We start from the raw sequence: 26,754 nt of genomic DNA, 5'->3' as shown, positions 1-26,754 counted from the left end.
AATATATAGGCTTTGAGTACATGCGTATTCCACATATCCCTTTTTGGAGACGGCAACGCCGACTGTGGACTTTCTGGGACCTGCAGTGTGACTAGGTAGCTAGGGGGAGCAGGACTATCTAGGGAGGTAAACGCTATATTGTGCACATGATGAATGAAGAATTTACTCCGTAGAGCAATGAATTCCAAGGACTTGCCTCTTCTTGCTTTTGAAAAATCCTATCTTTCGACTATCTGCAGGTACTTAAATCAATAGTCGATGTAATTGATCCAAAAAAGAGGAAAGAAAAAAAAACCAATAACTGCAAAGTATGACTGCTCATGTTAGAGACCCGCTCTGATCGGAGATCCCTGTTCTTAAATTTTTGATTTTCAATATCTTCTTTCTCCATTCTTTTGCTTTTTCTCTCTTTTTCTCTCCCGATCTGACAATAGAACCAATGTGATGGATACATGTCCACTCTGCATGTCCACTTTGCATGTCCATTCTGCATGTCCATTCTGCATGTCCATTCTGCATGTCCGATTCGGATCTAGCGGTGTAACACTACATCTCCTTATTAAAAGGTAAGCGCTTTCGAGGTGATTTGCCTCCTGTGCACGGCTATGCCCGGTACTTGAATGGAGGGGTTTTGTTTTAATATTCCTAATAAAGGGGGGGAGTGTATACATTAGTATGGGCCACCCAATGCCCTTTAGTGGAACTATATCCGGTGGGACGGCAGAACCACCCTATATTGCATTTGGCAGAGCTGAACTCATGGCAAAAATGACATATCTCAGCCAGAAGGAGAAAGAAAGCTGCTTGTTCTCTGATATGACTGGCTACTGCTGATCGTCTGCCGTCGCTATTCGTCCACTTGGTGCAGTATTCTGGGTCCCCAGGTTTCTACTTGCAAGCCATGAATAGGACTATCGTAGATTATTACTAGCCCTAAGAAAATAAATTGACTATATCATATATCATCATAGCTATTTCTGTGAAACCTCGACGCTTCCTCTTTGATTTTTGGTTCCAGGGCTTTATAATCTGCTCGACTGTCATTTAGCTCGTGGAGGGGTTTATCTCTCTTTGCAGTTTATCGGTCAGACTGATTCGTTGCCTTGCATTTATCCGACAAGGCAAAAAAAAGGTAGGCTTGGGGGATTTGATTCTCCATAGATTGCACCTTAATGCTTGGTGATGTCGCGCCTGTGGTCGTTCCAGTCCAAGCAGAGTGGGAGTCAAAAGATATCACCATATTTATATATTCTGAGCTAACATGAGCCTCTAACAGAGAGTACAATTGCTCAAGTTCTGGACTCGACTGAATACCGGGTCGGACAAGTCGGGGCCCGATTGTTTCGCAACGCCGACGGACTAGGATCTTTGCAAGCATCGAAATTGATTCTCCAGTGAAATCCATACGTCTAGGCTAGCGCACGTTCGGCATTGAGATACCGGGGTATATTATTTTGAGATATCTTCAGTCATGCCTCCTTCCGGTCGTGATAAAGGTCGTCCCAGATCACGCAGGTCGGATGATGAGTTTGTCGTATTCATCCAAGGCGTGAGTTTGATATGTAGTGTATACGTCAAATGCGTTCAAAGACTAACAAGAATTCCAGATTCCACCTCATTGCCGCTGGCAGGAACTCAAGGATCTCGTCCGTCAGACTGCACTGCATATTCGTCAGGCAGTAGTATACGACGATAGCCATGGACTCCCCACCGGCCTCGGCCAAATTATCGTAAAAAATGAAGATGAGGCCTGGCGAACCTACCGTATGTATCTATATCCCGCAATTCCCAATACCCCACCCTAACACAGTTATAGATCGACTCTCAACCAGCGGATGGGACGGCCAGAGTCTGGTCGTCACACTCTCACGGACCAGTACGCCCACCAAGCCAATTGCCGGACCTACCAGAAGTCCACCAATGATGCCCACAGGCTACATCTCTGGTCACTCCACGCCTCCATTAGTACATGGAAACATGGCAATACCCCCATCACCCGTCTCGCCAGAGTGAGCCCACCCCATTATCAAGTATCAGATAAGAAAACAAACTAACCCTCTCAGATCTTCCCATCCGCCCACTCCACCATATCCATACCCAGAGTACGGCGTCATGATGGTACCTATACCAATGCCACCGCAATCATTCATGCCGATGATGCCAGATCCACACGCACCACCGATGCAGTATTACCCCCCATCACCAGTAATGAACGGCGCAATGTACGAGCCGCATTGGAACATGATGCCAGGGTATCAGATGTCACCTCCACAACACATGTACCACCCAAACGACGATAGCCCACCTCAAACCTACCATTACCACCGTGAATCTCGCAAAGGCACAAACCCCAACTCCCCGTCTTTCTACCCAAACCGTCGAGCCATCACCATCGAGAACTTGAATCCGGCTACGACATGCGCCGACCTTAAAACCCTTCTGCAGACAGCTGGCACTGTCCAGAAATGTAGCATTGTCACCGCCGACCCGATTGACGGTGATGCCCAGCTCTACGGCTTGATCAACATGCAAACAGCAGACGAGGCCCAGTGCGCGGTGACGATGTTCAACAATCTGAATTTCATGGGGTCGCGGATTAGGGTGAAGGTTGATCGTGAGCCGCATCTTACACGGGCTGTAAGCTGTGATAGGGCGTTGGGTGGTGCTGGGTCGGACACTGCGGGCTCAGTGCCAGGTACTGTTGATATGTGTCAGTCATGGGCTGATGAGATGACTGCGGAGGCCAATGCTGCTAATGCTTGTAAGCCTCTGGTGATAGATGGGTCTGGGTTGAATAGGTCTGTTGAAATGTTATCGATCTCTGCGCCTACATGATAGAGTTATCATGTATTATTCGAGATGGGTCGGCATTCAATCATACATATGTTATACTCGTGCTTTGCATTTTATGCCTATGTCGGTGGTTTCCTTGATTGCTGCGATGTAAATCATTCTGTACCTAGGCATATAGAAGCTTTTGACTATAAAGCCTTGGATAAACGATATTTGTTGATGTAAAATACAGTTGTGTTTGAAAGAAATTCCCATATGCATCTCTGTTCACTTTTTCTTATCCCAAAGACCGCACTAGATACAAATCTGTGTGGGCATTCCTATGCGGACACAATCTCTTCCCAAACGTAATATGATCTAGTACATTCCCATCCTCGCAATCCAAAAACCAAGTCCTCAGTTCATCTTCGTCTTCCAACGCCGCTAACAAAGACCCAACCAAGACTCCAATCATTCTCGGCCCGAAAGTCGGCTTAGCGGGACATTCAAAAGGAGGACATCCGAACGGCATAAAGGCAGATCCCTGCGCTGGCCTAAGAGCAGACCAACGACTCGGGTTGAATCGCCCTGCATCAGACCCCCAGATATCAGATCTCAGATGGCATCCCTCGATATCAGCAGACTTGATTTCACAAGATGTGCCCGCGTCCTGGTCCCACTGATACGCTCGATGTACATGCCTGACGGACTATGGAGTTTGCACTGGGTGAACTCTGAGAGACCCGTGCTTAGTACCTATACCAGGATCAGCGCTAGATTGGGGACTTGATTGACTGGAGGATGATTCCAAGCCCGCGTCGAATTAGGATTTGGTGGGTCGAGAAGCAAAAGCAATCATAGTCTTCCGCCACGCAGGTATGTCTTTCCCACTCGCGAATCTAATCTCCAAGAACGCTCTCAGAACAAGTCACCACATGGTTTTAAATGAAGGCAGGATGAGGTTCAGCGGGTTATTCTCTGGACGATCGTGTTTCCCGAAGATGATAGCCAATGAAGTCTGGCGCAATACATCTCCTTCGAATCTGGAGATATTGTTTTCGGCAGGTATCAACTTGTATGATATCCAGGCTCGATTGATAGACTGGGCTAGGTTTAGTAGATTCTCATCGCATGCCCAGTCTTGAGACTTTTCATCGAATATTTGCCATAGCACGAGCTTCAGTGAAAGTATTTGTGCTAGGCTGGCGACGTTTATCCGATTGCAGTCGAGGCCGATCTTAGTGCCGTGGGCTTTCTTCCGTTCTTTGAGACTACTGTTGCTGGAACTGACATCCACACCTGGAAAACCATGCTCGGTCCAGTGGTTGATCGTTACTCTTGCGAACTCGGATACATTGTACCACTGCTCCGTTGATAGGTTGATCAGTGGGTTCAATTTCTCGACGAACATGCTGGCGTAGATACTGTCTGCGCCAGTGAAGGCGATTCCGAAGGCGATTGGGAGATGTAGGTTGGCTATCACTTTCGCTTCATGTGCTGACAGAATATTGGACTGATTTTCTTTGGATCTCAACGCACGGGCAATGATTTGGCGGCATATTGCTGGGTCATTTGACGTAGAATGGGGTTGGTGAGACTTGATCCATAGGGCTACTAGGAAAATGGATATGCCGAGAGCAACGGACGGTGCTAGGGCCGACATTATTCCTATGAGGATATATTGAGAGATTGGTGACCGATTGCAAGGTCATACTTATTATGCAGATGATAAAGATTCTGAATCATGTATCGTCAATAAAGAAGATGGCCTTTTTTGCTCTTGTGTTGATCGTCTTTTGTCTTTTGGTTTGTGGGAAACAATGTTGGAAGTGTACAAACCAATGCTACGTTCCGCCTATGTGATGATAGGAATGAAAAGTCAGTAGCAAACAATGTTTGTTGTTTCAGGAACTGAAGAAAAGTATGGGTTTGTCCCTTTAACAGACGAACAAGCAGCAAGTTTCAGGGAAAAGCACTATAATTCCAAAAGGGATCATCTCTCAACTGAAGTGCGTTCTCAGAAACTAATATTTGTGTACAATCATCAATTCATTCAAACAAGCGTGTTATCTTGGGTGTTCGTCAATGTAAGTCTCATATCCCATCCAAAGTCACCATTACCGAATCATTACGATCAATATCAAAACGCCGCTATGGAACCCAGGTAATATGTCATTTATTTCTTTTCCCGTGAGAGCGTCTCAGTGAGCTCAAGCCATGTCTATTTTGCATGGCTAATCATCTCTGCGTAAAGGTCCTCTGGGATCTTACGGACAAGGAGAACAGTCAAAGCAATGATCTCCTTTGCGTCAAGGGGAGGGAATGAGCGGAGAATTTTGTTTGGGCTATAGTAGGGTTAGCTTTTGTTGAAGTAATTTAACAGGCTGAACTTACCTTGGGCTCTCAAAAATCAAATCACGCATACGAATTAGCTGGGCGACAATACACAAAATGTTCAAATGTGCCCCATATGCAAATAAGAAATCCCACAGATGCAACACTTCTGGCAATGGAGGTGTACAAGCGCACAAAGTTAACACTGATGGGAATGCGTACAGCTCGGCATGCATGCCCTTAGAGAATAGATACGTGGCAAGCTTGGGCTCCACGATCTCAAGGCATCGATCAACCAAACGAAGACCCTTGTGGACTCCATCCATAGCACCACGGATATACCCTGGACACTCACGTGTGACAAAGTAATGAAACAGAGCGAAGGCTTCCACCTCGCTACGGGCAGCATAGAGGAATGGCGCACACAAGACATTCATGCCTTGGACGTACATAGCCGAATCACTTGTATCGCTATTGGGAACCTTCTCAAGCTCCCCACCAAAGGGGGACTCCTCTGCAATGCTGGGTGGCGCATTAAACTCCATCTCACGGCGCCGGGATGACGAGGGTCGAGACCGGGGTTTTGGTCTGGAATCGTGGAGTTTCCATGCCACGGCATTGAGGAGTCGAATCAAGCTTGCTTCTGTGACTCGGCGTTTAAATAGAGGGTCTGTGGCTAATGTGCGGAAGGTATCATTGCGAATTTTGGCGTAGGCGGGAGAACGACCGCGGTGGATAAGAGCAAGGTAGTCATCGGTGGGCATAGGAGGAACGTCGAGGAGGACCAACCAGAGATAGATTCGGTATGGCGACTATCATCGAAAAGTGTTAGACATTACTCTTGCAAAACAGACTGCGTACTCCTCACCATGCCATCGCCATCAGCGTCCACTCTGCTGGATAGAACGAGGTATTTAAGCTCTTTCAGTCCCTCCTGAGGATTTGAAGTTTGCGGTCCGTCGCGCAAAAAGCTCTCCAGAAGCGAGCGCTTGACCCCAATTCCAGACCCTGTTTTCCGCGCGGGTCGTCTATGAGACGTAGGTGGTGTTGCTGCAGCTTCACGAGAAGCCGCGTCGCTATTTGATCGAGCTCGGCGATGTGCGCGTGCTCGAGTTGTGGCGCCAGGAGTTGCAGATCCAAGGCCAGCTTCGCGAGAGTCAGCTTTGTCAGAGGCCTGGGTCTGGGCAATGAGCGCGCTAGAGGTTGACAGCACTTGGTGGGATTGTATCTTTCGGAGGGTTCGCATGGTTCGCGGCGATGCGGGCGCATCGGGGCCCGGCCCACCGAGAGCCCAGAAGGGCTGAGGTTTGGCCATATTTCTGCAATCAAGTCTGCATTGGAGGGCCACGGACAAACATCTTTGGGAAACGAAGTATAATGAGTGCAGTAGACGGGGTGTATCAGATCGCGGTGGCTGGAGCTTTTCTGCCGATGGAATGCGGAAGGCGTTGTCTCGGTATACTTCCACCTTTACCATTTACATAGAGTAGCTCTCGCGTTCTTGCCATGCCTAGGTATTTGGTAGTCTTTCCCACGTATTTTGGAAGCAAAAAAAAAAAAAAAAAATGGATGGCTACGACTACTCTGTCCCTTCTTGTATCCTGTGGGCTACATAAATAGTGTAAGTAGACACTGACGTTGAAATCCATGCTACGAAGAGAGGATCTGGATTACGGGAGGGCTATGTAGTATAACATATCGATCACAAGTATAGGCGGCCGCTTGTGCGGCCCTATGATGTCTTTTTACCAGTCTTTTCAATAGCTTTCTCGGCGGGCTTCCCGGTTTTTTTTCCAGATGTCCTTAAGTTACTAGTTTTTCCTTTTCCAGTCTATTCTAGACAGCAGAAAAACGCGGGAAAAGCATACTCTAGGCAAGCGACTTTATTATGTATAACTTCTGATATCAGTTCTTACCGGAGACTATTGAAAGCTTGTCATTTATTCTAACATATCAAATTTTCGTATTCACAGGGACGAATCCATGCTTCGATTCTCGAAAATGAGTGTGGTAACTGCGAGGCTGTCCCGATAGGAATGTTTTAGTCCAATACTTCACGTCACAGTTCTATAAGCCACAAGCCTAGAGCTGACGGTTTCCATTAATCTCTGTTAAAATTTTGTCGGACACAGTGTACTGCTTTAGCAACAATATCCATTTGTGATTGAATAATTAATGGTACATGATCATTCATGACAAAAGTGAAATAGTCTGACCTTTGCTTCTACAGCCTTGGAATCTGTCAACTGCCAAAACGTTAGACGCAACCCCGTAACGCCGACTCAATTGAAACCCATATTCATAATACAATTCATACATGTGCTGCATCTCCTTCATGTTTCGCATTATTTCCATTCTCTCCACCCATCACACTGCGCACAAAGTCATGATACTGGAAAACCTCGCCCTTTTTACCCATCCCGCCTGACTTTGTTCCCCGACCTATAAATGCTGGGCGTCCTATAAACCCATTGAAGACCTCATCAATCTGTCTTTCAGTCAATCGTTCTTCTCCATCTTCTGGGGAGGTATGTAGTAGAGCATCACGTAATTCAGCGACGTCGATTTGCCCGTTGTCCTCGTCATCAAATGCCGCAAGAGCATTGAGAAGCTCCTGGGAAGGCGACATTGCTGCCATCAGCTCGGAAAGTGTATTCAAGAAAGTTGGAAAGTTCATAGTTTGGCTTGATCCTGGTGGGAAGAAGCGCGAGAGCGTGGAGGAAGACGAGTCTTGGCCTGTTGGAATACTTAGGTTAGTTCCTCATGCTAAGTAAAAAAAAATAGATAGATAGATTTCTTCCTACCCAAAGTTGTCAGCACATCAATCACATCGTCTTTGTCCACAAGGCCGTCATTATCCCGGTCGAGAACCTGGAAAGCTTCTCTGATCTCCCTCACTTGTTGCGCAGATAGCTTGCCAGCCGCATCGCTAGATGGGCCTGTAAAGCCACTCCTCCTTGTCCCAAGAATTGAAGATGAGCTGCCTGGCGACCGTGCTCCCTTCGTTGGGGAAGGAGAGAGCTCTCTGCCAAAGTTCGGCTGGGGAATTGGCCGCTCGCTCTTCGAAGATCGCGATTCGCCGTCTTCTACTGTATATGATTGATTGAGCTTGCTGGGAGAAACCATAGGTGTATATGCCCGACTGGGAGAGCTCCCCGGTGTTCCTGCTGTGCGAGTGGCCGAGGGCGGGGAGTTTGGGGTAGACGGGCGCCGGAACGGAGATGCCCTCGGTGACCCAAAGGATAACGGCGATGGTTTGAATGTGGGGTTGTTGGCCTATATCATTGTTGATTAGTCTCAAATAGATATATCATCTCTCAGAAGACCTCACTTACCATAGTAAAAATCGTGTGTGAGCTGAATTATGAATTGTAAACAGCTATGACGAAGGTTTGCTTATCGATGCGCAGATGTAAACAAGCCTCGGGCTGGCACAACAACATGATTCTGCCACCGCCCTTTCCACCGCCCCATGCAATCTATATACGAACACCTTTTTGTCTGTGTATTGTCTACTTTATTTTAAGATTCTGAAGCTTAACCTTGCAAAGTAGGTGTGCAACGTCCATAGATTGTACCTAGCTAGAAGTGGCTTACTGGGGGTTGCATGACTTTGAAGTATGTATAGACCTATGGGAAAGCATACTCCCGAAGTCTTCACCTCACTGATACCTTTGATTGCACATAGAAAAGTATGCACAGCTTATGCTTCCTCTTCTTGCACAAATAGAAGAAAATGCCTACAAAATGAAATCTAAAGAATACATGACTGATCTACTAGCAACACTACCAAAAGACTCCTAAAAGGTATCATGAAGTTCGGCGGGATTCCTGACAATATTCTATACCAAGCAATTGCTATGTCAATATGGCAATTGTGTTATATATAAATAGAAAGATCTACAATGTAAGGAGGGAAGAATATAGGCAGATTGCATTCTGATAGATCCTCCAAGTTCAACCTTGGAATGTTATGGATCCCCCTTATCGTCCTTATCGTCTCTCCACTGTGGAGAAATCGTCCTTTTTCTTAACCCCTCTTAACCCCTGAACAGTTAATGGTCAATTAATTCAACTTGTTTTTGTTATTGGACCTCGTGCTTTTGATGCCCCCCCCGGTATGCAATTTGATTGATAGTGTTGCCTGGAGCAATCCTTTCTACTCAAACCCCCCAGAAGATGGCAACAACACTACCATATCGACCGTCGAACGACTCCCTCTCCGCCTCGAATAACCGCCAAACAAGCGGTCTCCCTCGGCTCTCACCTGCGGCCTCCTTTATCGGACGCTCGCCCAGTAGCTCACACGGCTCTTATCGAAGGGCATCCACAGAGAATGCGAGTTCAAACTTCAGGCCACGGCGCTGCAAAGCGCAGTACCCGCTCGACTCGCCGGAGCGCCATGTGGAATACATTCTCGTTGCCTCCTTCCATATCGATCGGGGCCCGATCATGGAGCACCAATATCCCGCTGCAATTAGTGGAGACGAGAGCATGCTTGCAGAGCTGATGCTGCCAGATCAGACGCATGTGCGGAGTCAGGACTGGACGATGTTCTTCTTACACAAAGACACGAGTGGCGACGAGGAAACGGATTCCACGGGTGGAAAGAAGAAGAGAAAGCGGAAGTCACAATACCATGGAAACCAGGAAGGAGCCGATATTCAGGACGAGAGCCAGGACGAACTCTCCGATGACCCCGATAGTAGCGATGACGAGGGTGGGGAAGGGCCACCCTTGATGTATGTGCTGAATCTTGTCAACACGAAACAGGATAACACTGTCCGAAGGTAAGTTGTACTGTTTTGCTTGAATGTAAAGTGCTAACAGCGCACAGAGGCGCAGTAGTCAAGGCAATGGCAATTTGTACGCGACATTCATTCCTCCACATTTACAAAGTAAGCTATAATGCCACTCCTAGCCCTAGTACCCAGGCAGTTCTAACTATCATATAGCCTTTACTCCTCCTGGCCTTGGAGGACTACTTCAAATCTCCATTTCCCGAAACTCTAGCATCCCTCTATGATGCCGTCAACGCCATGGACCTTTCGTTAATGCCGAAAATGTCGATACTTGAGCGCCATATATTGCAATCTAGCAACACCAAGGATATGTTCCTGGAGAAATTCGAGCAAATGATCCGCCAGCGGGAAGAAGAAGAACACGAAGATGGGGAATGTCCGCCGTCACCGAAGAGAATAAGCCGATACGTCCTACCGCGAGATACACATGAGTACGAGTCGAAAGTGGTCTACAATGATATTCCCATCCCGGTCAAAATCCCGACAGTTATCTGGCCAGAGACCGTTGGAGACTTCTCTCTCATCAAGCTCATTCAGACGTTCGCCGTGCCGCATGCCACATCCCCGCATCCTTTCCCAGCGCATCCCCATCTGACAACTAGCGGATCATTCACCCACCCCGTTATTGTCCTTGTCAACGCCATCCTCACTCAGAAACGAGTGGTATTTTTGGGACACAACCGGCCATCGGGAGAAGTTGCAGAGGCGGTACTGGCGGCTTGCGCTCTTGCATCCGGTGGCATTCTACGGGGATTTACTCGACACGCATTCCCTTATACTGATCTGTCCAAGATCGACGATCTCCTCAAGGTCCCTGGGTTCATTGCAGGAGTCACAAATCCTACATTTGCCAACCATCCTGAATGGTGGGACGTGCTGTGCGACCTCCCCACGGGTCGCATCAAGATCTCAAGTCATGTCGAACCTGCACCAGTAACAGAAGGGCTTCTATTCTTCCAACAGCAGAATTCCCTCCTGCCCAACAATACATCCAATACGACCCAAGATCCAACAGGCGACACACTATTCATGGAAGACATCCTCCGCAGCATCAGTCAACGCCACGGTGAGAATGCCGTCCGAGCAAAATGGCGAGCCTACATAACAAAATTCGTCCGCGTCGCTGCAGCCTTCGAAGAAGCAGTCTACGGGGCCTCAAACCTCTATATCATTGGCCCAGGCGAAGAACTCTCCCCAGATAGCCCAACAGGCCACCAGAGCGATATATCAGACCCAACAACTCTCCGCGGGCACGGATACGTATGGACAGATGAAACCGCCAAACAACGCGAGCTCTCAGCATCCGTATCTCGAATCGAGGGATGGCGCAACACCCGCTCCTACTACTCCTACATCCAAGATATCGCAGCAATGTACTTCCCTGCGCGCCCAATCCAACGCCCCGACATCCACCACCACCACGACCGTCTCCGCGCCCTAAAGCTCTCCCACTCCGAAGCCGCCTCCATCTACCTCGCCCTCTCCCACTCCGTCAGGGACTACGCCGGCATCTGCCAACTCCTGACCGTCGCGCCGGAGAACCAGGCTGGTCTCTTCTATATCAGCATGGGCCTGTTCCATCCGGATCAGGTCGTCCGCGAAGCGACAGCGGATCTTCTCGACCGCATCGCCACACATCCAGCTGGTCGCCATTTCTGGACGCATCTCAGCCGCTTCGCGAAGCTGGGGTATATCCGTGTCAAACGTGAGCGAGATGCCGCTACACAGAGCCCCATTTCTGGTGGCGGGTCACCGGTTCCTACAAGTCCTGGAGCGAGCTTTGGTGGTGAGCCACAGAGTCTTGTTGGCGTTGCTATGGGGGGTGGGATGAAGAGAAGGAGCTGATGATATTTTGCGTTAATCCTTTTTCTACATACCATTTTCTTGTCAGTGAGCGTTTTTGCTGTGTTTTTTTTTTTTTTTTTTTGCTTTGCCAGATTCTTCCGGCGTCACGAACTATGCACATTGGAACCATGATTTCAGATGTTTTATTTGTTTTTATCTTGTGGATATGCTCAATACTTATACACTGCCTGGCGTCTGAGGAATAAAATATTGACCCGGTCACTTTATTCGCGAATCTCGGAATTTTAAGACAACACTAACGAGTCTACTCAGTCCCCAACGCGAGAGAAAAAAAAAGAAGAGGATAACAGAGTGAATAAACTGCTACAGAGAAATATGGACAATATGACTAGAAATTACTTACATGTCAGATCAGAAAGCCAAAAACGCGCTCGCTGACATCAACCATGGCCATACCCAGCCGGGCAGACGGAAACAAAGAAAAGACGGTATCCAACAAAATTATTCAAATCAAAACATGACTATCATGGCACCAAGAACCAAAGCCATGACACTCATGATTCCAATATTAGGCAAAGCAACAGCACCCGCCCCAGCCGTAACATCCGCCGAACCAACAGTGATATTAGTAGTCGCAAACTCATCACCACAATGATCATTAACAATCTTCGCCGAGGGAAGATAAGTATCGTCAAGCGACTGACCATCCCGTATCGCCCACCTAGAAAACGTCTCCATAGTCGCCTTCAAACACTTGGTACAACTCGGCGTATCCCCGACGGTAAGTGGGGTCCCCAGTGGCATCAAGTAGACACCGTAGTCATCGGGTGCGGTGGAATTTGAGACCGCATCGACAAAACAGTAATCCTGTGTTGATGGGTTCGTGAGACATGTTGCGCGGTACATTGGTTCGTACGCGACTAGATCACGATACGTGCCCTTGACGACGGAGTTATTGTTTTGAAAGTCGTCGCCGCAGTTCTCAGGTTTGAGAAGGTCGATTGCGAGATTTGTCATTATTGAGGCGCATTCGGTGACATTTGCTGAGCAGGATACATCCAGGATATGAGATGTGGCGGGTGCTGAGTTGAGGGTGTGGAAGAATGCGTTGGAGTTCTGGATGAGGAGGGAGATGGGGGTGCAGGATAAGATTGTTGTGTTTGCGCGCCATTTTGTGAAGAAGTCAATACAGGTGCTTGCGCTGGCGAAGTTGTAGGAGAGTGTGTCGAAGGGTTCGGGCATCTCTGTTGAAGTGTCTGATGCTGTGACGATTGCCCGTCGGTGCACTGTGGGTTCCTCTGGTGCTTGTAATGATTGACGACTTGTGGTCTCTCCACTTGGGTTCCAGGCTGATGGTGTGGATAAGTCCATGTGTTCCATTGATTGGGCCCATGTTGATGACAGGCAGAGAATAGTAATTAGGATTAGGAGGTTGTAGATATGGTAAAGACGGGACATTGTGGCGTATTAGTGTCGATTTGAAATCGAGGCCAGGACATCAATTGTCAAGTATGTGTGAATTATCAGGGACAGCAATTAAGCGATATAGCTGTGGAAGAGCAGTCTTTGTATGTAAACGAGTGTCAGACGATGAAGTCGGTAGTTGGGAAACAAAGAAGTTATTCCAACATGGTGCAAGTAAGTTAAAGAATGGCAATCAGGTTCATTGAAAGGAGTGACTTGAGGGAATTCCCCTCGGAGATCAAGATGAACGATGAAGTTGAAGTTGAAAAGCGCACGAGGGCACGAGGGAGTCTGTTAACCCTGGAAGTTGCAGGAAAGGCTAAATGGGGCTTTTTTAGTTCTCAGGCATTCACATTTAGAAAGGCCAAGGCCGAGAACGTCTGCCAATGCGCTAGAGTGATCCAAAGTACCACTAGCACGAACTAGACCGTTCGGTGGAACTCTGGTCAATCTCAGCTTCAGGGGGTGCGTGCTCGGATACGGATACCTGTGCTATATTGCCGAAGTATACGGAGTACTCCATAGAGTATTGGATAATTAGAGTAGATCCCATTACCTGTACCGTATATATAGGCAGAGGAATATGAGAAAAGACTTATCAAATCGTTTTGCCCTTTTTCTTCTTTCCCTTTCTACCCCCACCGGTTCCCCGTCTGACTGGTTCCGGTGTCATTCGGGGCCGAAATCATTCTGAAACCGAAGAGCAACATGAGTACAACATATGAAGAGGATGGAAGTGAAATTTAAGTCCGGTCAACCGTGGAAGTAAGGAGATTTGGCAGGTCCACGGGCTGGTTTCAGGGTTTGGGAGTACTTGAGTTCCAAATATTGACAAATTACTCCCTATATATCCAATAATATATACTCCATACTCCGTGCTTTGTAGTTCTCTATTATCTATCACATCAATGGTAATTATCACTCCGTTCTCCGTAGAACATTCTCTGATAACTCGGTTCTCGGAGCCAATTAGGTAAGTGGGATTTCGGTAAATCATCCCCCCCGGCCCCCACACAGATATCTGGAGTCGTAGCATACTTGATAGACTCACTTGACTTCTCAATTGCCTTAATCATGGATTCATTAGTACCGGAGACCAGAGTTCTGGCTGTTGCCAGCCACGTAAGTGAAATTGTCCACTATTGAAGACGAATAAACTGACACTCCCTCTAGGTGGTTTACGGGTATGTGGCAAGTCTGATAACGCGGGTTATCATATCTAGAAGACACCATTGGAGTCAATCACTAACACCCTTCTCACCAGCCATGTCGGAAACACAATGGCTACTTTCGTCATGCAATCCCTGGGCTGTGAAGTCGCTGCATTGAACACCGTCCACTTCAGTACGTTGCCTAATCTTAACAACCCCAACCATGACTCACATGCAATTACAGGTAATCACACAGGCTACCGCCAATCTAAGGGAACTCGTGCCACCGCGCAGGAAATTTCAGATCTCTACCAGGGCCTGTGTCAAAGTAATCTCACAGACTTTGATGTCATGCTATCGGGCTACGCCCCGAGTGCAGCAGCCGTGGAGTCAGTAGGCACTATCGGCATTGACCTGCAAGAGAAGGCAGAGAAGAATCCCGGGTCGTTTTTCTGGGGTAAGTCAACACTCACTATTCAATCAATTACAAACGCTGATTATCATATTAGTCCTGGACCCAGTCATGGGCGATCAAGGCCGGCTATATGTCAATAACGATGTAGTCCCCGCTTACAAGAAAATCATTCCCTTTGCGGATCTGATTTTGCCTAACCAGTTCGAAGCCGAGTAAGCTAAAGCTGATAGACCGGGGGATTTTCCCTCACAGACCACTAATATGAGATATAGAACTCTCTCCGGCATCAAGATTACCTCACTAGCCACCCTCGCTTCAGCGATAACAGCCATCCACAAGATATACTCCGTGCCGCACGTGATAATCACTTCAGTGCAACTGTTTAAGCTTTCGCAATCAGGCTCAACCCCACCGCCACCAGAGAACTTCCTAACAGTGATCGGCTCAACCACCCGCTCTGACGGGTCCCCGCGACTCTTCCGCATCGACGTACCCGCGCTGGACTGCTTCTTCAGCGGGACGGGCGACATGTTCGCGGCTCTGACCGTCGCGCGTCTAAGCGAAGCCGTTTCCGCGGTGGATGGTCTCCGCACGACCAAGTCGTGGTTGTCGCCTGACGATGTTGCAGCTAGGGATCTCCCGCTGGCTAAAGCGACTGTTAAGGTTCTGTCAAGTATGCACAGTATTTTGGAGCGGACGCTGGAGAGCCGTGATGCGGAACTGGCAGCTGCTGTGCCTGCGCTGGAGGAAGAGGCTTCGGCGGAGGAATTGGAAAAGAGAGATTATTTGCGTAGGACTAAGGCTGCTGAGGTTAGACTGGTGAGGAATACGCAGTTTTTGCGGGATCCGAAGATTATGTTTGAGGTGTTGGATTGGAAAAAGGAGGATCTCCCTGCGGATCTGCGGTAGTTTTGGTTGGGGCTTATATATATTGCATGTGGCATGGATTGATGATAGAAGGATTTCGGGCATTAGATGAAGCTGGGACGGTGGCCATCTCTATATTAAAAGCCGGTTCGGTCTGTACATAGATTTGATTATTGAATCGAGCATGGAATCTTTTCTGTATTTTTTGTTCATTCAAACAATGTCTCGAATGCATGTAATCGTAACTAGGTTCTTTCTAATAGAACTCATCTAATTTTGTCCGTTATCGTCCCAAGTTTGTACAGAGATGTGGCCCTTAAATGCCAGTGCTACCGAATCCACCGGCACCGCGGACACTCTCCTCCAGCTCCTCGACAACGCTCACTTCAGGGGTATAGATCTAGAAAAGGTCAGACACATTCACAAAACATCACTTATTGATGGATTGTACTCACCCGCTCCAGAACCAGCTGGGCAACACGATCACCCGCCTTGACAGGGAAGTCGACGTCAGAGTGGTTGAACAGAAGCACCTTGACCTCACCGCGGTAGTCGGCATCAATAACACCAGCACCGGTGTCAATGAAGTGCTTAGCAGCAAGACCACTACGGGGAGCAATGCGGCCGTCTGTATTCCTCATTAGTCACCAATTCACTCTTGGCCCGGCTCAGCCTCGACAAGCCAGGAAGATTCTCGATATGAATCTCAATCACAGGTATTATCACATACAAGTTCCCTCAGGTACAGCAATAGCAAGACCAGTGTCAACGGCGCCCTTGCCCTTAGCAGGGATAACAGTCTCCTTTGCGGCGTAGATATCGTATCCAGCAGCAAAAGCAGAGCCGCGTGTCGGGGCCTGGGCAGACTCGACAAGCTTCTTAACAAGCAGGGGGGCAGCGGCTGCTGGATCGATGTGACGGCTGGGGTAGTCATAGTGTCGGGCTTTGATCGTTTCGGCAGCGGGGAGGCAGGCAAGGAAGGCGGATTGTGTGCGGGGAGGGATTTCTCTTGAGGTGGCGGGGTGATCTCTTTGGTCATGGTAAACACAAACGGTTGGAAGATCGAAGATCGAGAATCGGGTGGATAGAGCAATTGATTGGGAAAAAATAACAGGGCCCACAGTGAATTGACGCAAGAAAGCCCCTAGCTTCACAAAAATTGCGGTGAGCTCGACGCCTGCGCGTTTCACCGCTGGGACGCGTCGGGTGTTTGTTCTGTTTGTTTCCTCCCCGCTCTCTCGAGCGGTGACACCGAGGAGGTTCTGGTGCCGAGGTCCCCCGGTAACACCTGGACACAAGGCATTTATTGCTTCCCTGTACATAATATTTTGAACCCGTGGTCACTTTGCAGAATACATACACTTTTTTGGACAATCCTCTCATCATTTCAGATTGATATCATGGCGGGAGAAGTGCGCCAGCCCATAGATATCCCCGCGTTGGAGAGATATATTGACCAGAATGTGCCTGAGGTTAAGACTCCACTAGATGTGAAGCAGGTGAGTCTGGCCCGTCAATCAGCAGTTTAGTATGCTATAGCAGACAGAACTAATATTCTGTCACTGTAGTTTGGCTTCGGTCAATCGAACCCTACGTATCTTCTTACTGCCGCAGATGGCAAACAGGTCGTTCTGCGCAAGAAGCCTCCTGGCAAGCTGCTCTCGAAGACAGCTCACAAGGTCGAGCGAGAGTACAAGATTATCCAGGCATTGGGGAGTACCAATGTACCCGTTCCGAAAGCGTACATCCTGTGCGAAGATGACAGCGTGATTGGAACCGCATTCTACATCATGGAGTTCCTGGACGGACGGCATTTCACCGATCCAGCGATGCCAGGAGTGAGTGGGGAGGAAAGAACAGCACTGTAGGTCACGCGATTGAGGCTCTAACGCAGCCACCAACATACCCTAGCCAGTGAACCCCGCATATACTGACAACCGCCCAGCTGGAAGAACGCAGTACAAACGCTCGCGAAGTTCCACAGCGTAGTTCCCAAAACTGTTGGACTCGAAAACTTCGGCAAGCCGACAGGCTTCTTCGACCGCCAAATCGCCACATTCAAGACAATCTCCAAAGCGCAAGCAGCAGTTGTCGACGCCGACACTAAGGAACCCGTCGGTGAACTCCCTCACTTTGATGACATGGTGAAATTCTTCGCTCAAAAGAGCACGCAACCATTGGACCGGGGCACACTGGTGCACGGTGACTACAAAATTGACAATCTGATCTTCCATAAGACAGAGCCGCGCGTGATCGGAATCCTGGATTGGGAAATGGCGACCGTAGGACACCCCCTCTCGGACTTCTGTAACTTGACAAGTCCGTACATAATGGACGGGGGTGACAGCCAACTGTCGCAGTTCGCGCCGGGGGTTGTTCCAGGGCTACCAAGGCGCGAGGAATGCATTGGTTGGTACGCCGAAACGTCTGGGTACGAAACGAGCTCCGACGTGGCGTGGGGCGATGCGTTCTTTGCGTTCCGGGGCTCCGTGATTATGCAGGGCATCGCGGCCCGGTTCGCTGGGAGACAGGCTAGTAGTGCTCGAGCTAGTGAGTATGCGAAGCGGGCGAAACCATTTGCTGAGGAGGCCTGGGGGAGGGTGCGAGTTGTCAAGAGGGCATCTGAGGGGAAGTTGTAGTTTATTGTACTGAGTAGAGGCAAGTATTACTTGTTTTGAATTGTTGACAGTACGGGAGCTTTCGAGGGTTTCGGGTTTGACAATTGTATATACTCTAATCGAGGCCTGGACCTCCTTGTTCTATTCTAGCGTATGTCGATAGATGCATATAGAATGTAGCTCGATCTAAATCTAAATCGGGCTCTTCACGATATGTAAGGTTGGCCCAGAACCAAGTCTCCATGAAACAAACCCCACTAAATATATCCTTGACGTAGCCTAGAGCAACTAGGTTGAAGTACTTTTGGCGCCTGACGTGTGGTGTAAGCACTTATCCCGATGGGGACAAACATTTGAGAGAATGGTATAATATCCTGCGAGTATATCACGTTGATGTACGCCATTTCACCCGATCACCACCGAAGTGAGTAGGGATGTATGACTTTTGAAAAGCAGTGAGCTGGGTAGAAATGATATAATATATGTAAAGAATATCAGGTGCATATATATAAATATAGATCGAAGAGTAAGGCGATTAGAAACCGGTTTGGAGTGGTAATGAATACATAGCAGACTGGAATACCGCATCGTGTAATGTCCGTTCAAAGTCCAGACACGCCAGTAAGATTATGATTGGTTACAAAAGAGGGGAAAAAAGGTGAGGCTTTTTTTTTTTTTTGCCCTGCGGCTCTACGCGTAAGTGAGGCTGACGGGGTTGAAGAATCCACTTGGTTTCGCCCATTTCAACAGGATTTTGGTTCAGAGATAGGCATTGGTTTCAAAGTAATTTATCCTTCATCTACAATTCACTAGTGCGAGGGAATTGAGGGGATGCGGCTGGGGGGAAGAAAATTCGGGAATTAGGGGGTTTCCGATGACCGACAGGGTTGGACAGCACATATATGCATGTAGTATAGCGTAGTATTATGGTTATAATCAAGGTCTAACACTGTAGGATAATTATACTCCGTACTCCGTACTATATAAGATGTTTCTTAACGAGGCTCTGAAACAACGTGGGCCGGACGATCTCCTTGCCGCAGACAGCGCGTTGTCAACCAAACCGGGAAAGCCTGAAGATCCTTTCGGGCTGACGACTCGAGCCTCGCAGTTAGCCAACGCAGACGGAGTCTGACGTTGCAAAGGTCAGAAAAGAAAGACCAAAAGGCGGGACAGAAAAAGGAAATGCGAGAACAGACCGTGTGGGCCCCCTTCGTGCAGCTTCCCTAGCCGGGTATAACAGACTGGGGGAGTGGAGAGAGGGGAAACGACGAGAGAGTGTATCCGGTTGTAGTCTCCGAGTTTAATGGTGGAGCCTGAATAACAGAGAGTAGCGGTGGAGACCTTTTTCTTTTTTTTTTTTTTTTTTTCCCCTTCTCTCTTATGTGCGACGTTCAAATGCTCCGAGTATACGGAGTAGAGGGGATGTCAGGGGATCATGGTCAGCAGAGGAAGTATAGGGAAGAGAGGTATAGAGAAGGTATAGCCTTGGAGGTATAAGGTAAACCAAACTGCAAAAAAGAAATTTCAAAAAACATTGAAAAAAACCGTATGAAACCCGAATAATAATAGAAGTCCGAAATCCGTCAGTATACGGTAATTTATACCGTAATGTATTGAGAGCCTCACCCTTCTTCTCTTCCCACCTCCCCCTCGAATATTCCCTTGGAACGTTTATTCTCCTTTTGTTTCTCTTCCTTTTCCTAACTGACATACTGGTAGAGATTGCTGGATTCCCAAACTTACACGTGTAGAACGTGGCTCACCCTCTAGACTCTTCTGTTTTCCTCTCTCTTAGTTTTCCTTTCTTTTCTCTCCCTTTGTACCAAGTTTCCTGGGTGATATCATTCATCTGCAGATGGCGCAGTGACAATCGGACCTGTTGAGCCTCAACCCCGGGGACCCATTCACTACCCGTCCACCTTTCCGCTTGGGTAAGTGCACTTTCTGCAGCCTTCGACCTAGTTTAGAGCTTCTCTCTTATTTTTCTCTTTTCTTTTCTTCCTTACTTTTCCTTTTTTTTTTTTTTTTGGTTTCATCTTTCTTGTTTCCTATACCCTTGAGCCTGTTTAGGTTTCATTTCACTTTCGTGTCGTAACCCCTCATCTCCCCATCTCGACGCTTTGCAGACGGGCAGTCGCATTGTGTCGGAATCGCATGTTTTTCTGCTGTTCTTATTCTATGCACTTAGATCCTGCTTTTTCATTCAACATCTGATCATCGGTATTACAGTCTGACCATATCTTACAGACTACTTATCATTTCTGATGTGTGATCAATTCAATCTGTCAGACCAACAAATATAAGGCGAGGTGCCCGATGCACCTGCCACTTGATCTATGACGTCCACTATGTATGACTCGGATGATGTCTTTAATCGGTCGCCTCCAATGGAGGCGATGAAACCCAACTATGGAGAGAAGGAGCCATCACCACCACCGTTTGTTACGACCGAAAAAGATGCCGACGCAACTGGTTCCCGTAAGCCTAACCAGCCGGAACCTCAGAGCTCAACCCGTGAGGGCGACCGAGTGCTGATGGGGTTTCTAGCTCCGAACCACCCCGAGATTGCTATGGCGGCAAGGAATTCTCCATTGGAACCATTACCTGGAAATCTCAAAAATTATAAACAACCACCTGACTTCGATCCTAGAGATCCAAGGAAGTCAAATCCATTCTCAAGGGATGAGCCTCCACTAAAAGAATCCCTGGGGTTCCCAGACTTTGCCCCAGATAAGGAGACCGCAGAAGGGACCCCCCCAGAGGAAACAGATCCCAGTCCCAATCCCACAGCCAGATGTTGAGGTCAAACGTGAGTCTCAATCAGTGCGACTTGGATCGATCAGTGGCTCGACCCAGCGATCTCTACCAGAGTTGCCTTGTATCAAGACCTCTCCGGGAAAAGAGCCCCCGATTCCTCTCCCATCACTAAAGTTCTCCAACTCGTCTTCTGGATCGGGCCTAGCAAAATCCCCAGACAACAGCAATAAACAAACGCTGCCGTCTATCCACAAAGCTATCAGCGAACTGTCAGATTTCGACCCACCAACAGTCAATACAATGCCATCACCCTTTGCCTTCTCCTCGTGTCCCACTTCAACTACATCAGGGAACGATTCTCCATTCGACCGCGCTTTTCCGGGAAAGTTTTCCATCCCTGCAAGTCCTTTTTCTCACTTTTCGCCGGTGAGCATAAAAGACTCATCTACCAACCCTTCTCCGGCCTCGCACTCGTCCTTCTGGCGCGGGCCACCCCATTCTGAGATGTTATCCGCCCAGACTCCGTATGAGGCTTCACCTTTGACTGCTAAAAGCCCAGCGACCAATTATCCTACGCCCACGGAACAGGTCGGCACTGGTATGGGTGATCGACATTCGCTCGCTGTGTCCACCCCCCAGGCCAATGGGGGCCCCGTGGGTAGTTTCAAGTGCACACATTCTGGATGCACAGCTGCGCCTTTCCAAACTCAGTATCTCCTCAAGTAAGACCAAAATGACGCGATTCATGTGAAAATCCCACCTAACAAATAGCAGCTCTCACGCAAACGTGCACTCACAAGACCGCCCACATTTTTGCCCAGTGGAAGGCTGTCCACGCGCCCTGGGTGGGAAAGGTTTTAAGCGCAAGAATGAAATGATGCGCCATGGCCTAGTGCATAACTCCCCAGGCTACGTCTGTCCATTCTGTCCGGACCAGCAACACAAATATCCTCGACCCGACAATCTTCAACGGTTCGTGCTACATTGGAGCCTCATTTAATCTGACATCAGCTGAACACTCACACAGACATGTCCGTGTACACCACGTCGACAAAAACAAAGACGATCCAATTCTCCGACAAGTTCTCGCGCAAAGGCCGCTTGGTAGTGCCCGCGGGAGAAAACGAAGGATAAACAATACATGAACCTTAGCCCTCTTGTTCTATTTATTCTACTGCTTTCGCTTTGCATCTTGCATTCCCAGTCCATTTCTCGTGCGCTACCCGTTTTGACCGGTACCCTCTACAACCTCTCTCACATTCAACCCCTGTGTACCCCGGGTGTTCCAGATTTCCAGATTAGCGCCTCAGTACGACATGCTAATCCCTCTTCGAGGCAACTTCGCAATTTTACGCATGACGAATTTCTCAGCTGTGATACCTTTCTACCGTTTTTTATTTTGTTACTTTGTGTTGGTGCTTCTGCAATGATACCACCTGTCCATTGTTAGAAATTCATGATGTTACATGGGCCATTCGTTTAATCCCAGTGTGTGTCTTTAATATCTTCTATCTTTATCTTTCTCCATCTTGTCTAACCAATTTTGGGTATTATGAGACCTCGTTTTATTGAATCCTTTCGTTTTACCTCACATGTTGAAAACCACACTCGGATAGATGTCCTTTCACATTGATACTTAATGCCCGTATCAACCCGATCTGATAGCCGTGGACTTCCTTGAGATTCACTTTCCCCCCTCCAACCTAGTGAAAATTTGAACCATGTTCCGATGTCGGACTATAAGTCTCTTAATTTCATGTACTTTTCCATTTCCATCGCCTCGCTATGTTAATCAAAGTTTCACACACCGTCGCCAAGTTGTGCATTCGTATTAGGGCGTCGCGATCATCCATGTCGATAGGGCTTTTCTTCCGTCTACCACTGGTACCACAATCAAGTCAGTCTCCTTCCATCGCTTTCATTGCACTAATACTAAGAGCTCAGGTATAGCAGGAAGGTTACTACAATGTATGTCTGTGACCTGCTGGCTGCAATGAGTTTGATTAAGTCTCCACAGGTCTCAAGTCAATATCGCGTGGTAAGCTACACCCTGAGATTTGTTCTCTTTCGAGGGCTTTCTCGAAAGCTTTTCACTCGTGCAAATGAAGATAGGGCACTCTTCTATTGATTGACCCTGCTAGCCCGTGCAATGGGGAGCACAAAACTAAGGACATCGCACTGAGTTCAGCCTCACGTCCACAGTGGTTGCAGCCCTCCATCAAGGGAGGGAGAATTGTCAAGAAGCATAAGTATGAAAGTCCAATTAAGCCTGCTACCTCGAAGCCAAGTGCAGAGAAGCTTGAGCATGTCAGCCCTAGGAACCTTGCAGCCGGGAATCTCATTTCGGTCTACGATGTCTTAGCAGTCCCACCCGAGAAAAGCTCAATCATGCATTGATGGCCAATTCAACTTTTTATATTGTCGAGATAGAAGTTCTGCGCCTGATCCTGTGGGTGTATCACAACGTTCCGGCCCTAGATTTTCTCATGGAAACGCGTGTCCGCAGCCATCTTATTCGGAAACTTTTTGTGTTACTTATAATGATTTCAAAATGGACGTATCATGGACAGGACAGCGTTAAGACATGTGGTTCAAATAAGACATATTATTATGAAGCGGCCCCCGGGAGGTTCTTCAGCTCCGGACAGGGGGTACGTATATTCTTAAGAGGGCGCTTAACAGGCAAGATTGAGAGTTTTGAAATTTTCTAACCGTTCGCCCGCTCTTTCGTCTTTGCCTAGTTGTCGAATCTATCTTGCTATTGTCTTTCGGGATTTCCTTCATTCGGGTATTTGACCCAAGTTCATATGGTTCGCCACTATGAGGCTATTCAGGAGCAAGACGAAACCCATCGTTTCAGAACACAGTCTGTAAGAGTTTATGATGAAGAGATGATTTACCGAGCTAATGATGCCGAGATACTGCACAGATGGTGCAATTGGAATGAAGGTGCTATCTGATCCTTCGGATGCCGACCTAGAGTGAGTTCCTCTTCTACCCTGACAAGCCTGAACGTGGATGGATCCATAGCTCAAAAAGAATACCGAAACTAAGATACACCGAACTAGCATTGTCTTTGTGCACGGATTGACCGGCAACCGCGAGAAAACATGGATGCACGAAAATGGAACCTTATGGCCCCGAGATCTTCTCGCCAAGGACTTATCCAAAGCACGCATTATGACCTTCGGTTACGACATCGATATATTCAGCTTCACCTCCATTACCTTCTCCCACCGACTTTACGACCACAGCCAATCCTTAGCCTATGCAATCGTCAGCCAACGAATCGACTGCTCAAGCAGACCCATCCTATTCATCGCACACAGCCTAGGCGGCTTGGTATGCCAGCAAGCCTTGATCCTCAGTAATACTATAGACGGTCTATGGGCAATATCCTCAAGCGCCATCGGAATAATTTTTATGGGTACACCCCATTACGGATCTTCGCTCGCTTCCTACCGAGAGAAACTCGCAAAAGGGATGAACATAGTCCACACCGCGAATAGGGATATGGTTGGGGCTCTGCATCCGGGCCCTAGCAACGTGCAGCGAGTTGGGAATGAGTTTCTCTCTATGCTTGCTCGTGGGGATCTTTCTCTCAAAGTCTGCTGTTTCTATGAAATGAAGAAGACGAATGATCTAGTGGGTAAGATTGTTGAGGAATACTCGGCTGTTTTGCGCGAGTATGACAGCCGAGGTATTTATGCCGATCATTGCAACATGACGAAGTTCAGTGGCTATTCGGATGGAAGTTATGGGCTTGTGAGATCGGTCATTACCGGGTGGCTCCACGAGTCTCGTGGTGGTGACGAGGAAAGCAAGATTGATGTGTCTGCTTCTGTTTCTGGAAATCCTGCTTGGTTGGGGTCTTGGACGCCAGGGGATTTTTGCCTTAATGGGAGATATTATACACATGGAGAGCAGAACTTTAGCTTCGATTGAGTGTGTGTCTACATGGAATGTGTTCGTGTGCCTGTGATTGCTTTTCAATTGTTTGCAAGGTCTATATCTCTCTCGAGTCAACATCTGCAGAGTTTATGATACAATGGCTTTTGTTCCTAAACGAGTGGGGACTGCGCATGTCTCAATTAGAGTTAGATTAAGCTTCGAAGACCTTATAGCACGTGCAAAGCTAAAATTTTGGGTCGCAAAGTTTTCCGTATCTGATGACTCGATAGTCTTATTCTCCAGGGCTTTAACCTTACACTTGTCGACTAAAAACACCGTTAGGATCATTTTGTTCTCTAATTAGGTAGTGTAACGGCGAGTAGCAGCTCTTAGTCGCCAAGGAAGCTTGCCGCTGTTCAGGGCACTAATTGGTGTATGTTGGCTGATCGTTCGTGTAGCCGTCCTTTTGGCACCCGCCCGGGGCGTCGGTGTAATACAGTGGTCTCTGATTTATCTCATGGTGCCCGAAATGATGATGATAATCTCCGCTTCGTGGTGTTTACATCTTCTGGGCGTGGATGTGTTGCCGGGGCCTGGCTGTGGTTGAGGTTAAATTCTCCGCGGAGGCCCTGACTTGGTCGGATCTACTTCAAGTTGTAGGGTTAGTACCACTGTGTATCCAACAAGGTGATGGTTTGGGACTGGTAATCTGCTAATCAAGTAGATGGGGCTCTGAGTCGACAAGCACACCCGTGGTACAAGTCTGATCGTCACATAAATAGGCTACAATTTGGATTGTTGCATTCGGGACACAGACTAAAAGTCCTCAAAGACCTTGTTGTAAGCAGGATACCCTGGATATAAAGGGCAAACGGGTGACCCCTGCCTTTTTGATATTTGCTATACCTGCTCTTTGCCATTGTACTTAGCATTATGTGTTCGGCAGTAGACTAGCATAAACAATCAGTTCAACATCAGCCACTGTGAAATACTACTTACTAATAGAGGACTATGAGTATTTGGACTATTATTAGAATCCAGATCTAGGAGAAGTTCGCGTTTCATCCGGTCCATTTCCGCTTAAACGTCTTCGACGGATGAGAGGTTCATGGGGAGCCAATTACACAGGCCTTTTTGCAATATTTCCTATTGTCAGGTTGGGGATTATTTTGGTCTGGTCTAGTTATTTGGTTGGTGTTAATATTAGAATCAAGCATTTTTGGTCACTTCTTACGGTAGTAGGTCATTCGGCAATTGTGGGCGACTGATGTGACCATCCGAGGAAAACTCTCTTATTGGTTCGTATTGCCAGGTAATTTAAATCTGCTTCCCCCTTCCGAACTAATTATGTAGCTATTAGTGCTTGAAGTTATATATAGTGGTTTTAGCATCCTCTGGACTCCCTATATTTTGATACGTCTCGTTACTATATAGGTGTCATACCAAGAGTTTATTTATTACGTAGAGTATTATATATAAAATTGGAAGATTTGCCGGTTTAAAAAAGACAGACAATTTCATCTTTATAGGGTTCAAGATCGATAGTTAAACGGACTACCATCAAGTTGAAGGTTTTCTACAGAAAAGTCTATTTGATGGAGCATACTTTGTTCCTACTTTTTTTTTCTACCACAAACCTATGAAATGACAGGGCAAAGAAAAGAGATTATTGCAGTATCTTTAAAAAGCCCGTTGGGAAGACTACGTAAGAGCCCTAGAAACACCATAAGGCCGCATAAGCGGCTGTCCACCCTTGTGTATGTAGAGATAAAAGAGAAGTGGAAATTAGTACAAAAACCGAAATTAGTGTATATGCTTCAAGAAGATGTTTCAATAGGGAGTAAGGCAGTATCGAATGAGAGATTTATGGATCG

The 26,754-nt window shown here is 47.6% G+C and overlaps 11 protein-coding genes across 11 annotated transcripts; 7 read left to right on the top strand and 4 right to left on the bottom strand.

The window, feature by feature from the left end:
- Positions 1–1,471: 1,471 nt before the first annotated feature.
- On the top strand, positions 1,472–2,835 carry N7500_003679 (RNA-binding protein; the record flags this gene model as incomplete). The annotated part of the gene is made up of 4 exons (XM_056674825.1): positions 1,472–1,549; positions 1,608–1,764; positions 1,817–2,009; positions 2,064–2,835. 4 exons carry the CDS (start codon positions 1,472–1,474, stop codon positions 2,833–2,835), a joined length of 1,200 nt encoding a protein of 399 aa, XP_056535350.1.
- An 865-nt stretch (positions 2,836–3,700) lies between these two features.
- Positions 3,701–4,435, bottom strand: N7500_003678 (Cytochrome P450; the record flags this gene model as incomplete). Its single annotated transcript, XM_056674824.1, has 1 exon — positions 3,701–4,435. One exon carries the CDS (start codon positions 4,433–4,435, stop codon positions 3,701–3,703), a length of 735 nt encoding a protein of 244 aa, XP_056535349.1.
- A 558-nt stretch (positions 4,436–4,993) lies between these two features.
- On the bottom strand, positions 4,994–6,421 carry N7500_003677 (TBC domain-containing protein; the record flags this gene model as incomplete). The annotated part of the gene is made up of 3 exons (XM_056674823.1): positions 4,994–5,117; positions 5,167–5,918; positions 5,975–6,421. The coding sequence occupies 3 exons, from the start codon at positions 6,419–6,421 to the stop codon at positions 4,994–4,996; spliced, it is 1,323 nt and encodes a 440-aa protein (XP_056535348.1).
- A 996-nt stretch (positions 6,422–7,417) lies between these two features.
- Positions 7,418–8,444, bottom strand: N7500_003676 (uncharacterized protein; the record flags this gene model as incomplete). Its single annotated transcript, XM_056674822.1, has 3 exons — positions 7,418–7,842; positions 7,911–8,382; positions 8,442–8,444. The coding sequence occupies 3 exons, from the start codon at positions 8,442–8,444 to the stop codon at positions 7,418–7,420; spliced, it is 900 nt and encodes a 299-aa protein (XP_056535347.1).
- An 841-nt stretch (positions 8,445–9,285) lies between these two features.
- Positions 9,286–11,753, top strand: N7500_003675 (AFI1/MesA family protein; the record flags this gene model as incomplete). Its single annotated transcript, XM_056674821.1, has 3 exons — positions 9,286–9,896; positions 9,944–10,004; positions 10,062–11,753. 3 exons carry the CDS (start codon positions 9,286–9,288, stop codon positions 11,751–11,753), a joined length of 2,364 nt encoding a protein of 787 aa, XP_056535346.1.
- Positions 11,754–12,224: 471 nt separating this feature from the next.
- Positions 12,225–13,172, bottom strand: N7500_003674 (uncharacterized protein; the record flags this gene model as incomplete). The annotated part of the gene is made up of 1 exon (XM_056674820.1): positions 12,225–13,172. The coding sequence occupies one exon, from the start codon at positions 13,170–13,172 to the stop codon at positions 12,225–12,227; it is 948 nt and encodes a 315-aa protein (XP_056535345.1).
- Positions 13,173–14,252: 1,080 nt separating this feature from the next.
- On the top strand, positions 14,253–15,653 carry N7500_003673 (pyridoxal kinase; the record flags this gene model as incomplete). The annotated part of the gene is made up of 6 exons (XM_056674819.1): positions 14,253–14,300; positions 14,352–14,362; positions 14,443–14,522; positions 14,574–14,786; positions 14,839–14,956; positions 15,017–15,653. The coding sequence occupies 6 exons, from the start codon at positions 14,253–14,255 to the stop codon at positions 15,651–15,653; spliced, it is 1,107 nt and encodes a 368-aa protein (XP_056535344.1).
- Positions 15,654–17,011: 1,358 nt separating this feature from the next.
- Positions 17,012–18,250, top strand: N7500_003672 (phosphotransferase family protein; the record flags this gene model as incomplete). The annotated part of the gene is made up of 3 exons (XM_056674818.1): positions 17,012–17,110; positions 17,180–17,475; positions 17,557–18,250. 3 exons carry the CDS (start codon positions 17,012–17,014, stop codon positions 18,248–18,250), a joined length of 1,089 nt encoding a protein of 362 aa, XP_056535343.1.
- A 2,318-nt stretch (positions 18,251–20,568) lies between these two features.
- N7500_003671 (uncharacterized protein) lies at positions 20,569–22,134 on the top strand (the record flags this gene model as incomplete). Its single annotated transcript, XM_056674817.1, has 4 exons — positions 20,569–21,007; positions 21,057–21,711; positions 21,764–21,961; positions 22,017–22,134. The coding sequence occupies 4 exons, from the start codon at positions 20,569–20,571 to the stop codon at positions 22,132–22,134; spliced, it is 1,410 nt and encodes a 469-aa protein (XP_056535342.1).
- An 821-nt stretch (positions 22,135–22,955) lies between these two features.
- On the top strand, positions 22,956–23,386 carry N7500_003670 (uncharacterized protein; the record flags this gene model as incomplete). Its single annotated transcript, XM_056674816.1, has 2 exons — positions 22,956–23,027; positions 23,102–23,386. The coding sequence occupies 2 exons, from the start codon at positions 22,956–22,958 to the stop codon at positions 23,384–23,386; spliced, it is 357 nt and encodes a 118-aa protein (XP_056535341.1).
- Positions 23,387–23,899: 513 nt separating this feature from the next.
- Positions 23,900–24,934, top strand: N7500_003669 (esterase/lipase family protein; the record flags this gene model as incomplete). Its single annotated transcript, XM_056674815.1, has 2 exons — positions 23,900–23,970; positions 24,058–24,934. 2 exons carry the CDS (start codon positions 23,900–23,902, stop codon positions 24,932–24,934), a joined length of 948 nt encoding a protein of 315 aa, XP_056535340.1.
- Positions 24,935–26,754: the final 1,820 nt, after the last annotated feature.

The sequence above is a fragment of the Penicillium coprophilum genome (assembly GCF_028826855.1).
Source record: "Penicillium coprophilum strain IBT 35676 chromosome Unknown utg000002l_segment0_segment1, whole genome shotgun sequence".
Lineage (NCBI taxonomy): Eukaryota > Fungi > Ascomycota > Eurotiomycetes > Eurotiales > Aspergillaceae > Penicillium > Penicillium coprophilum.
This window is presented reverse-complemented; position numbering and strand designations above follow the sequence as displayed.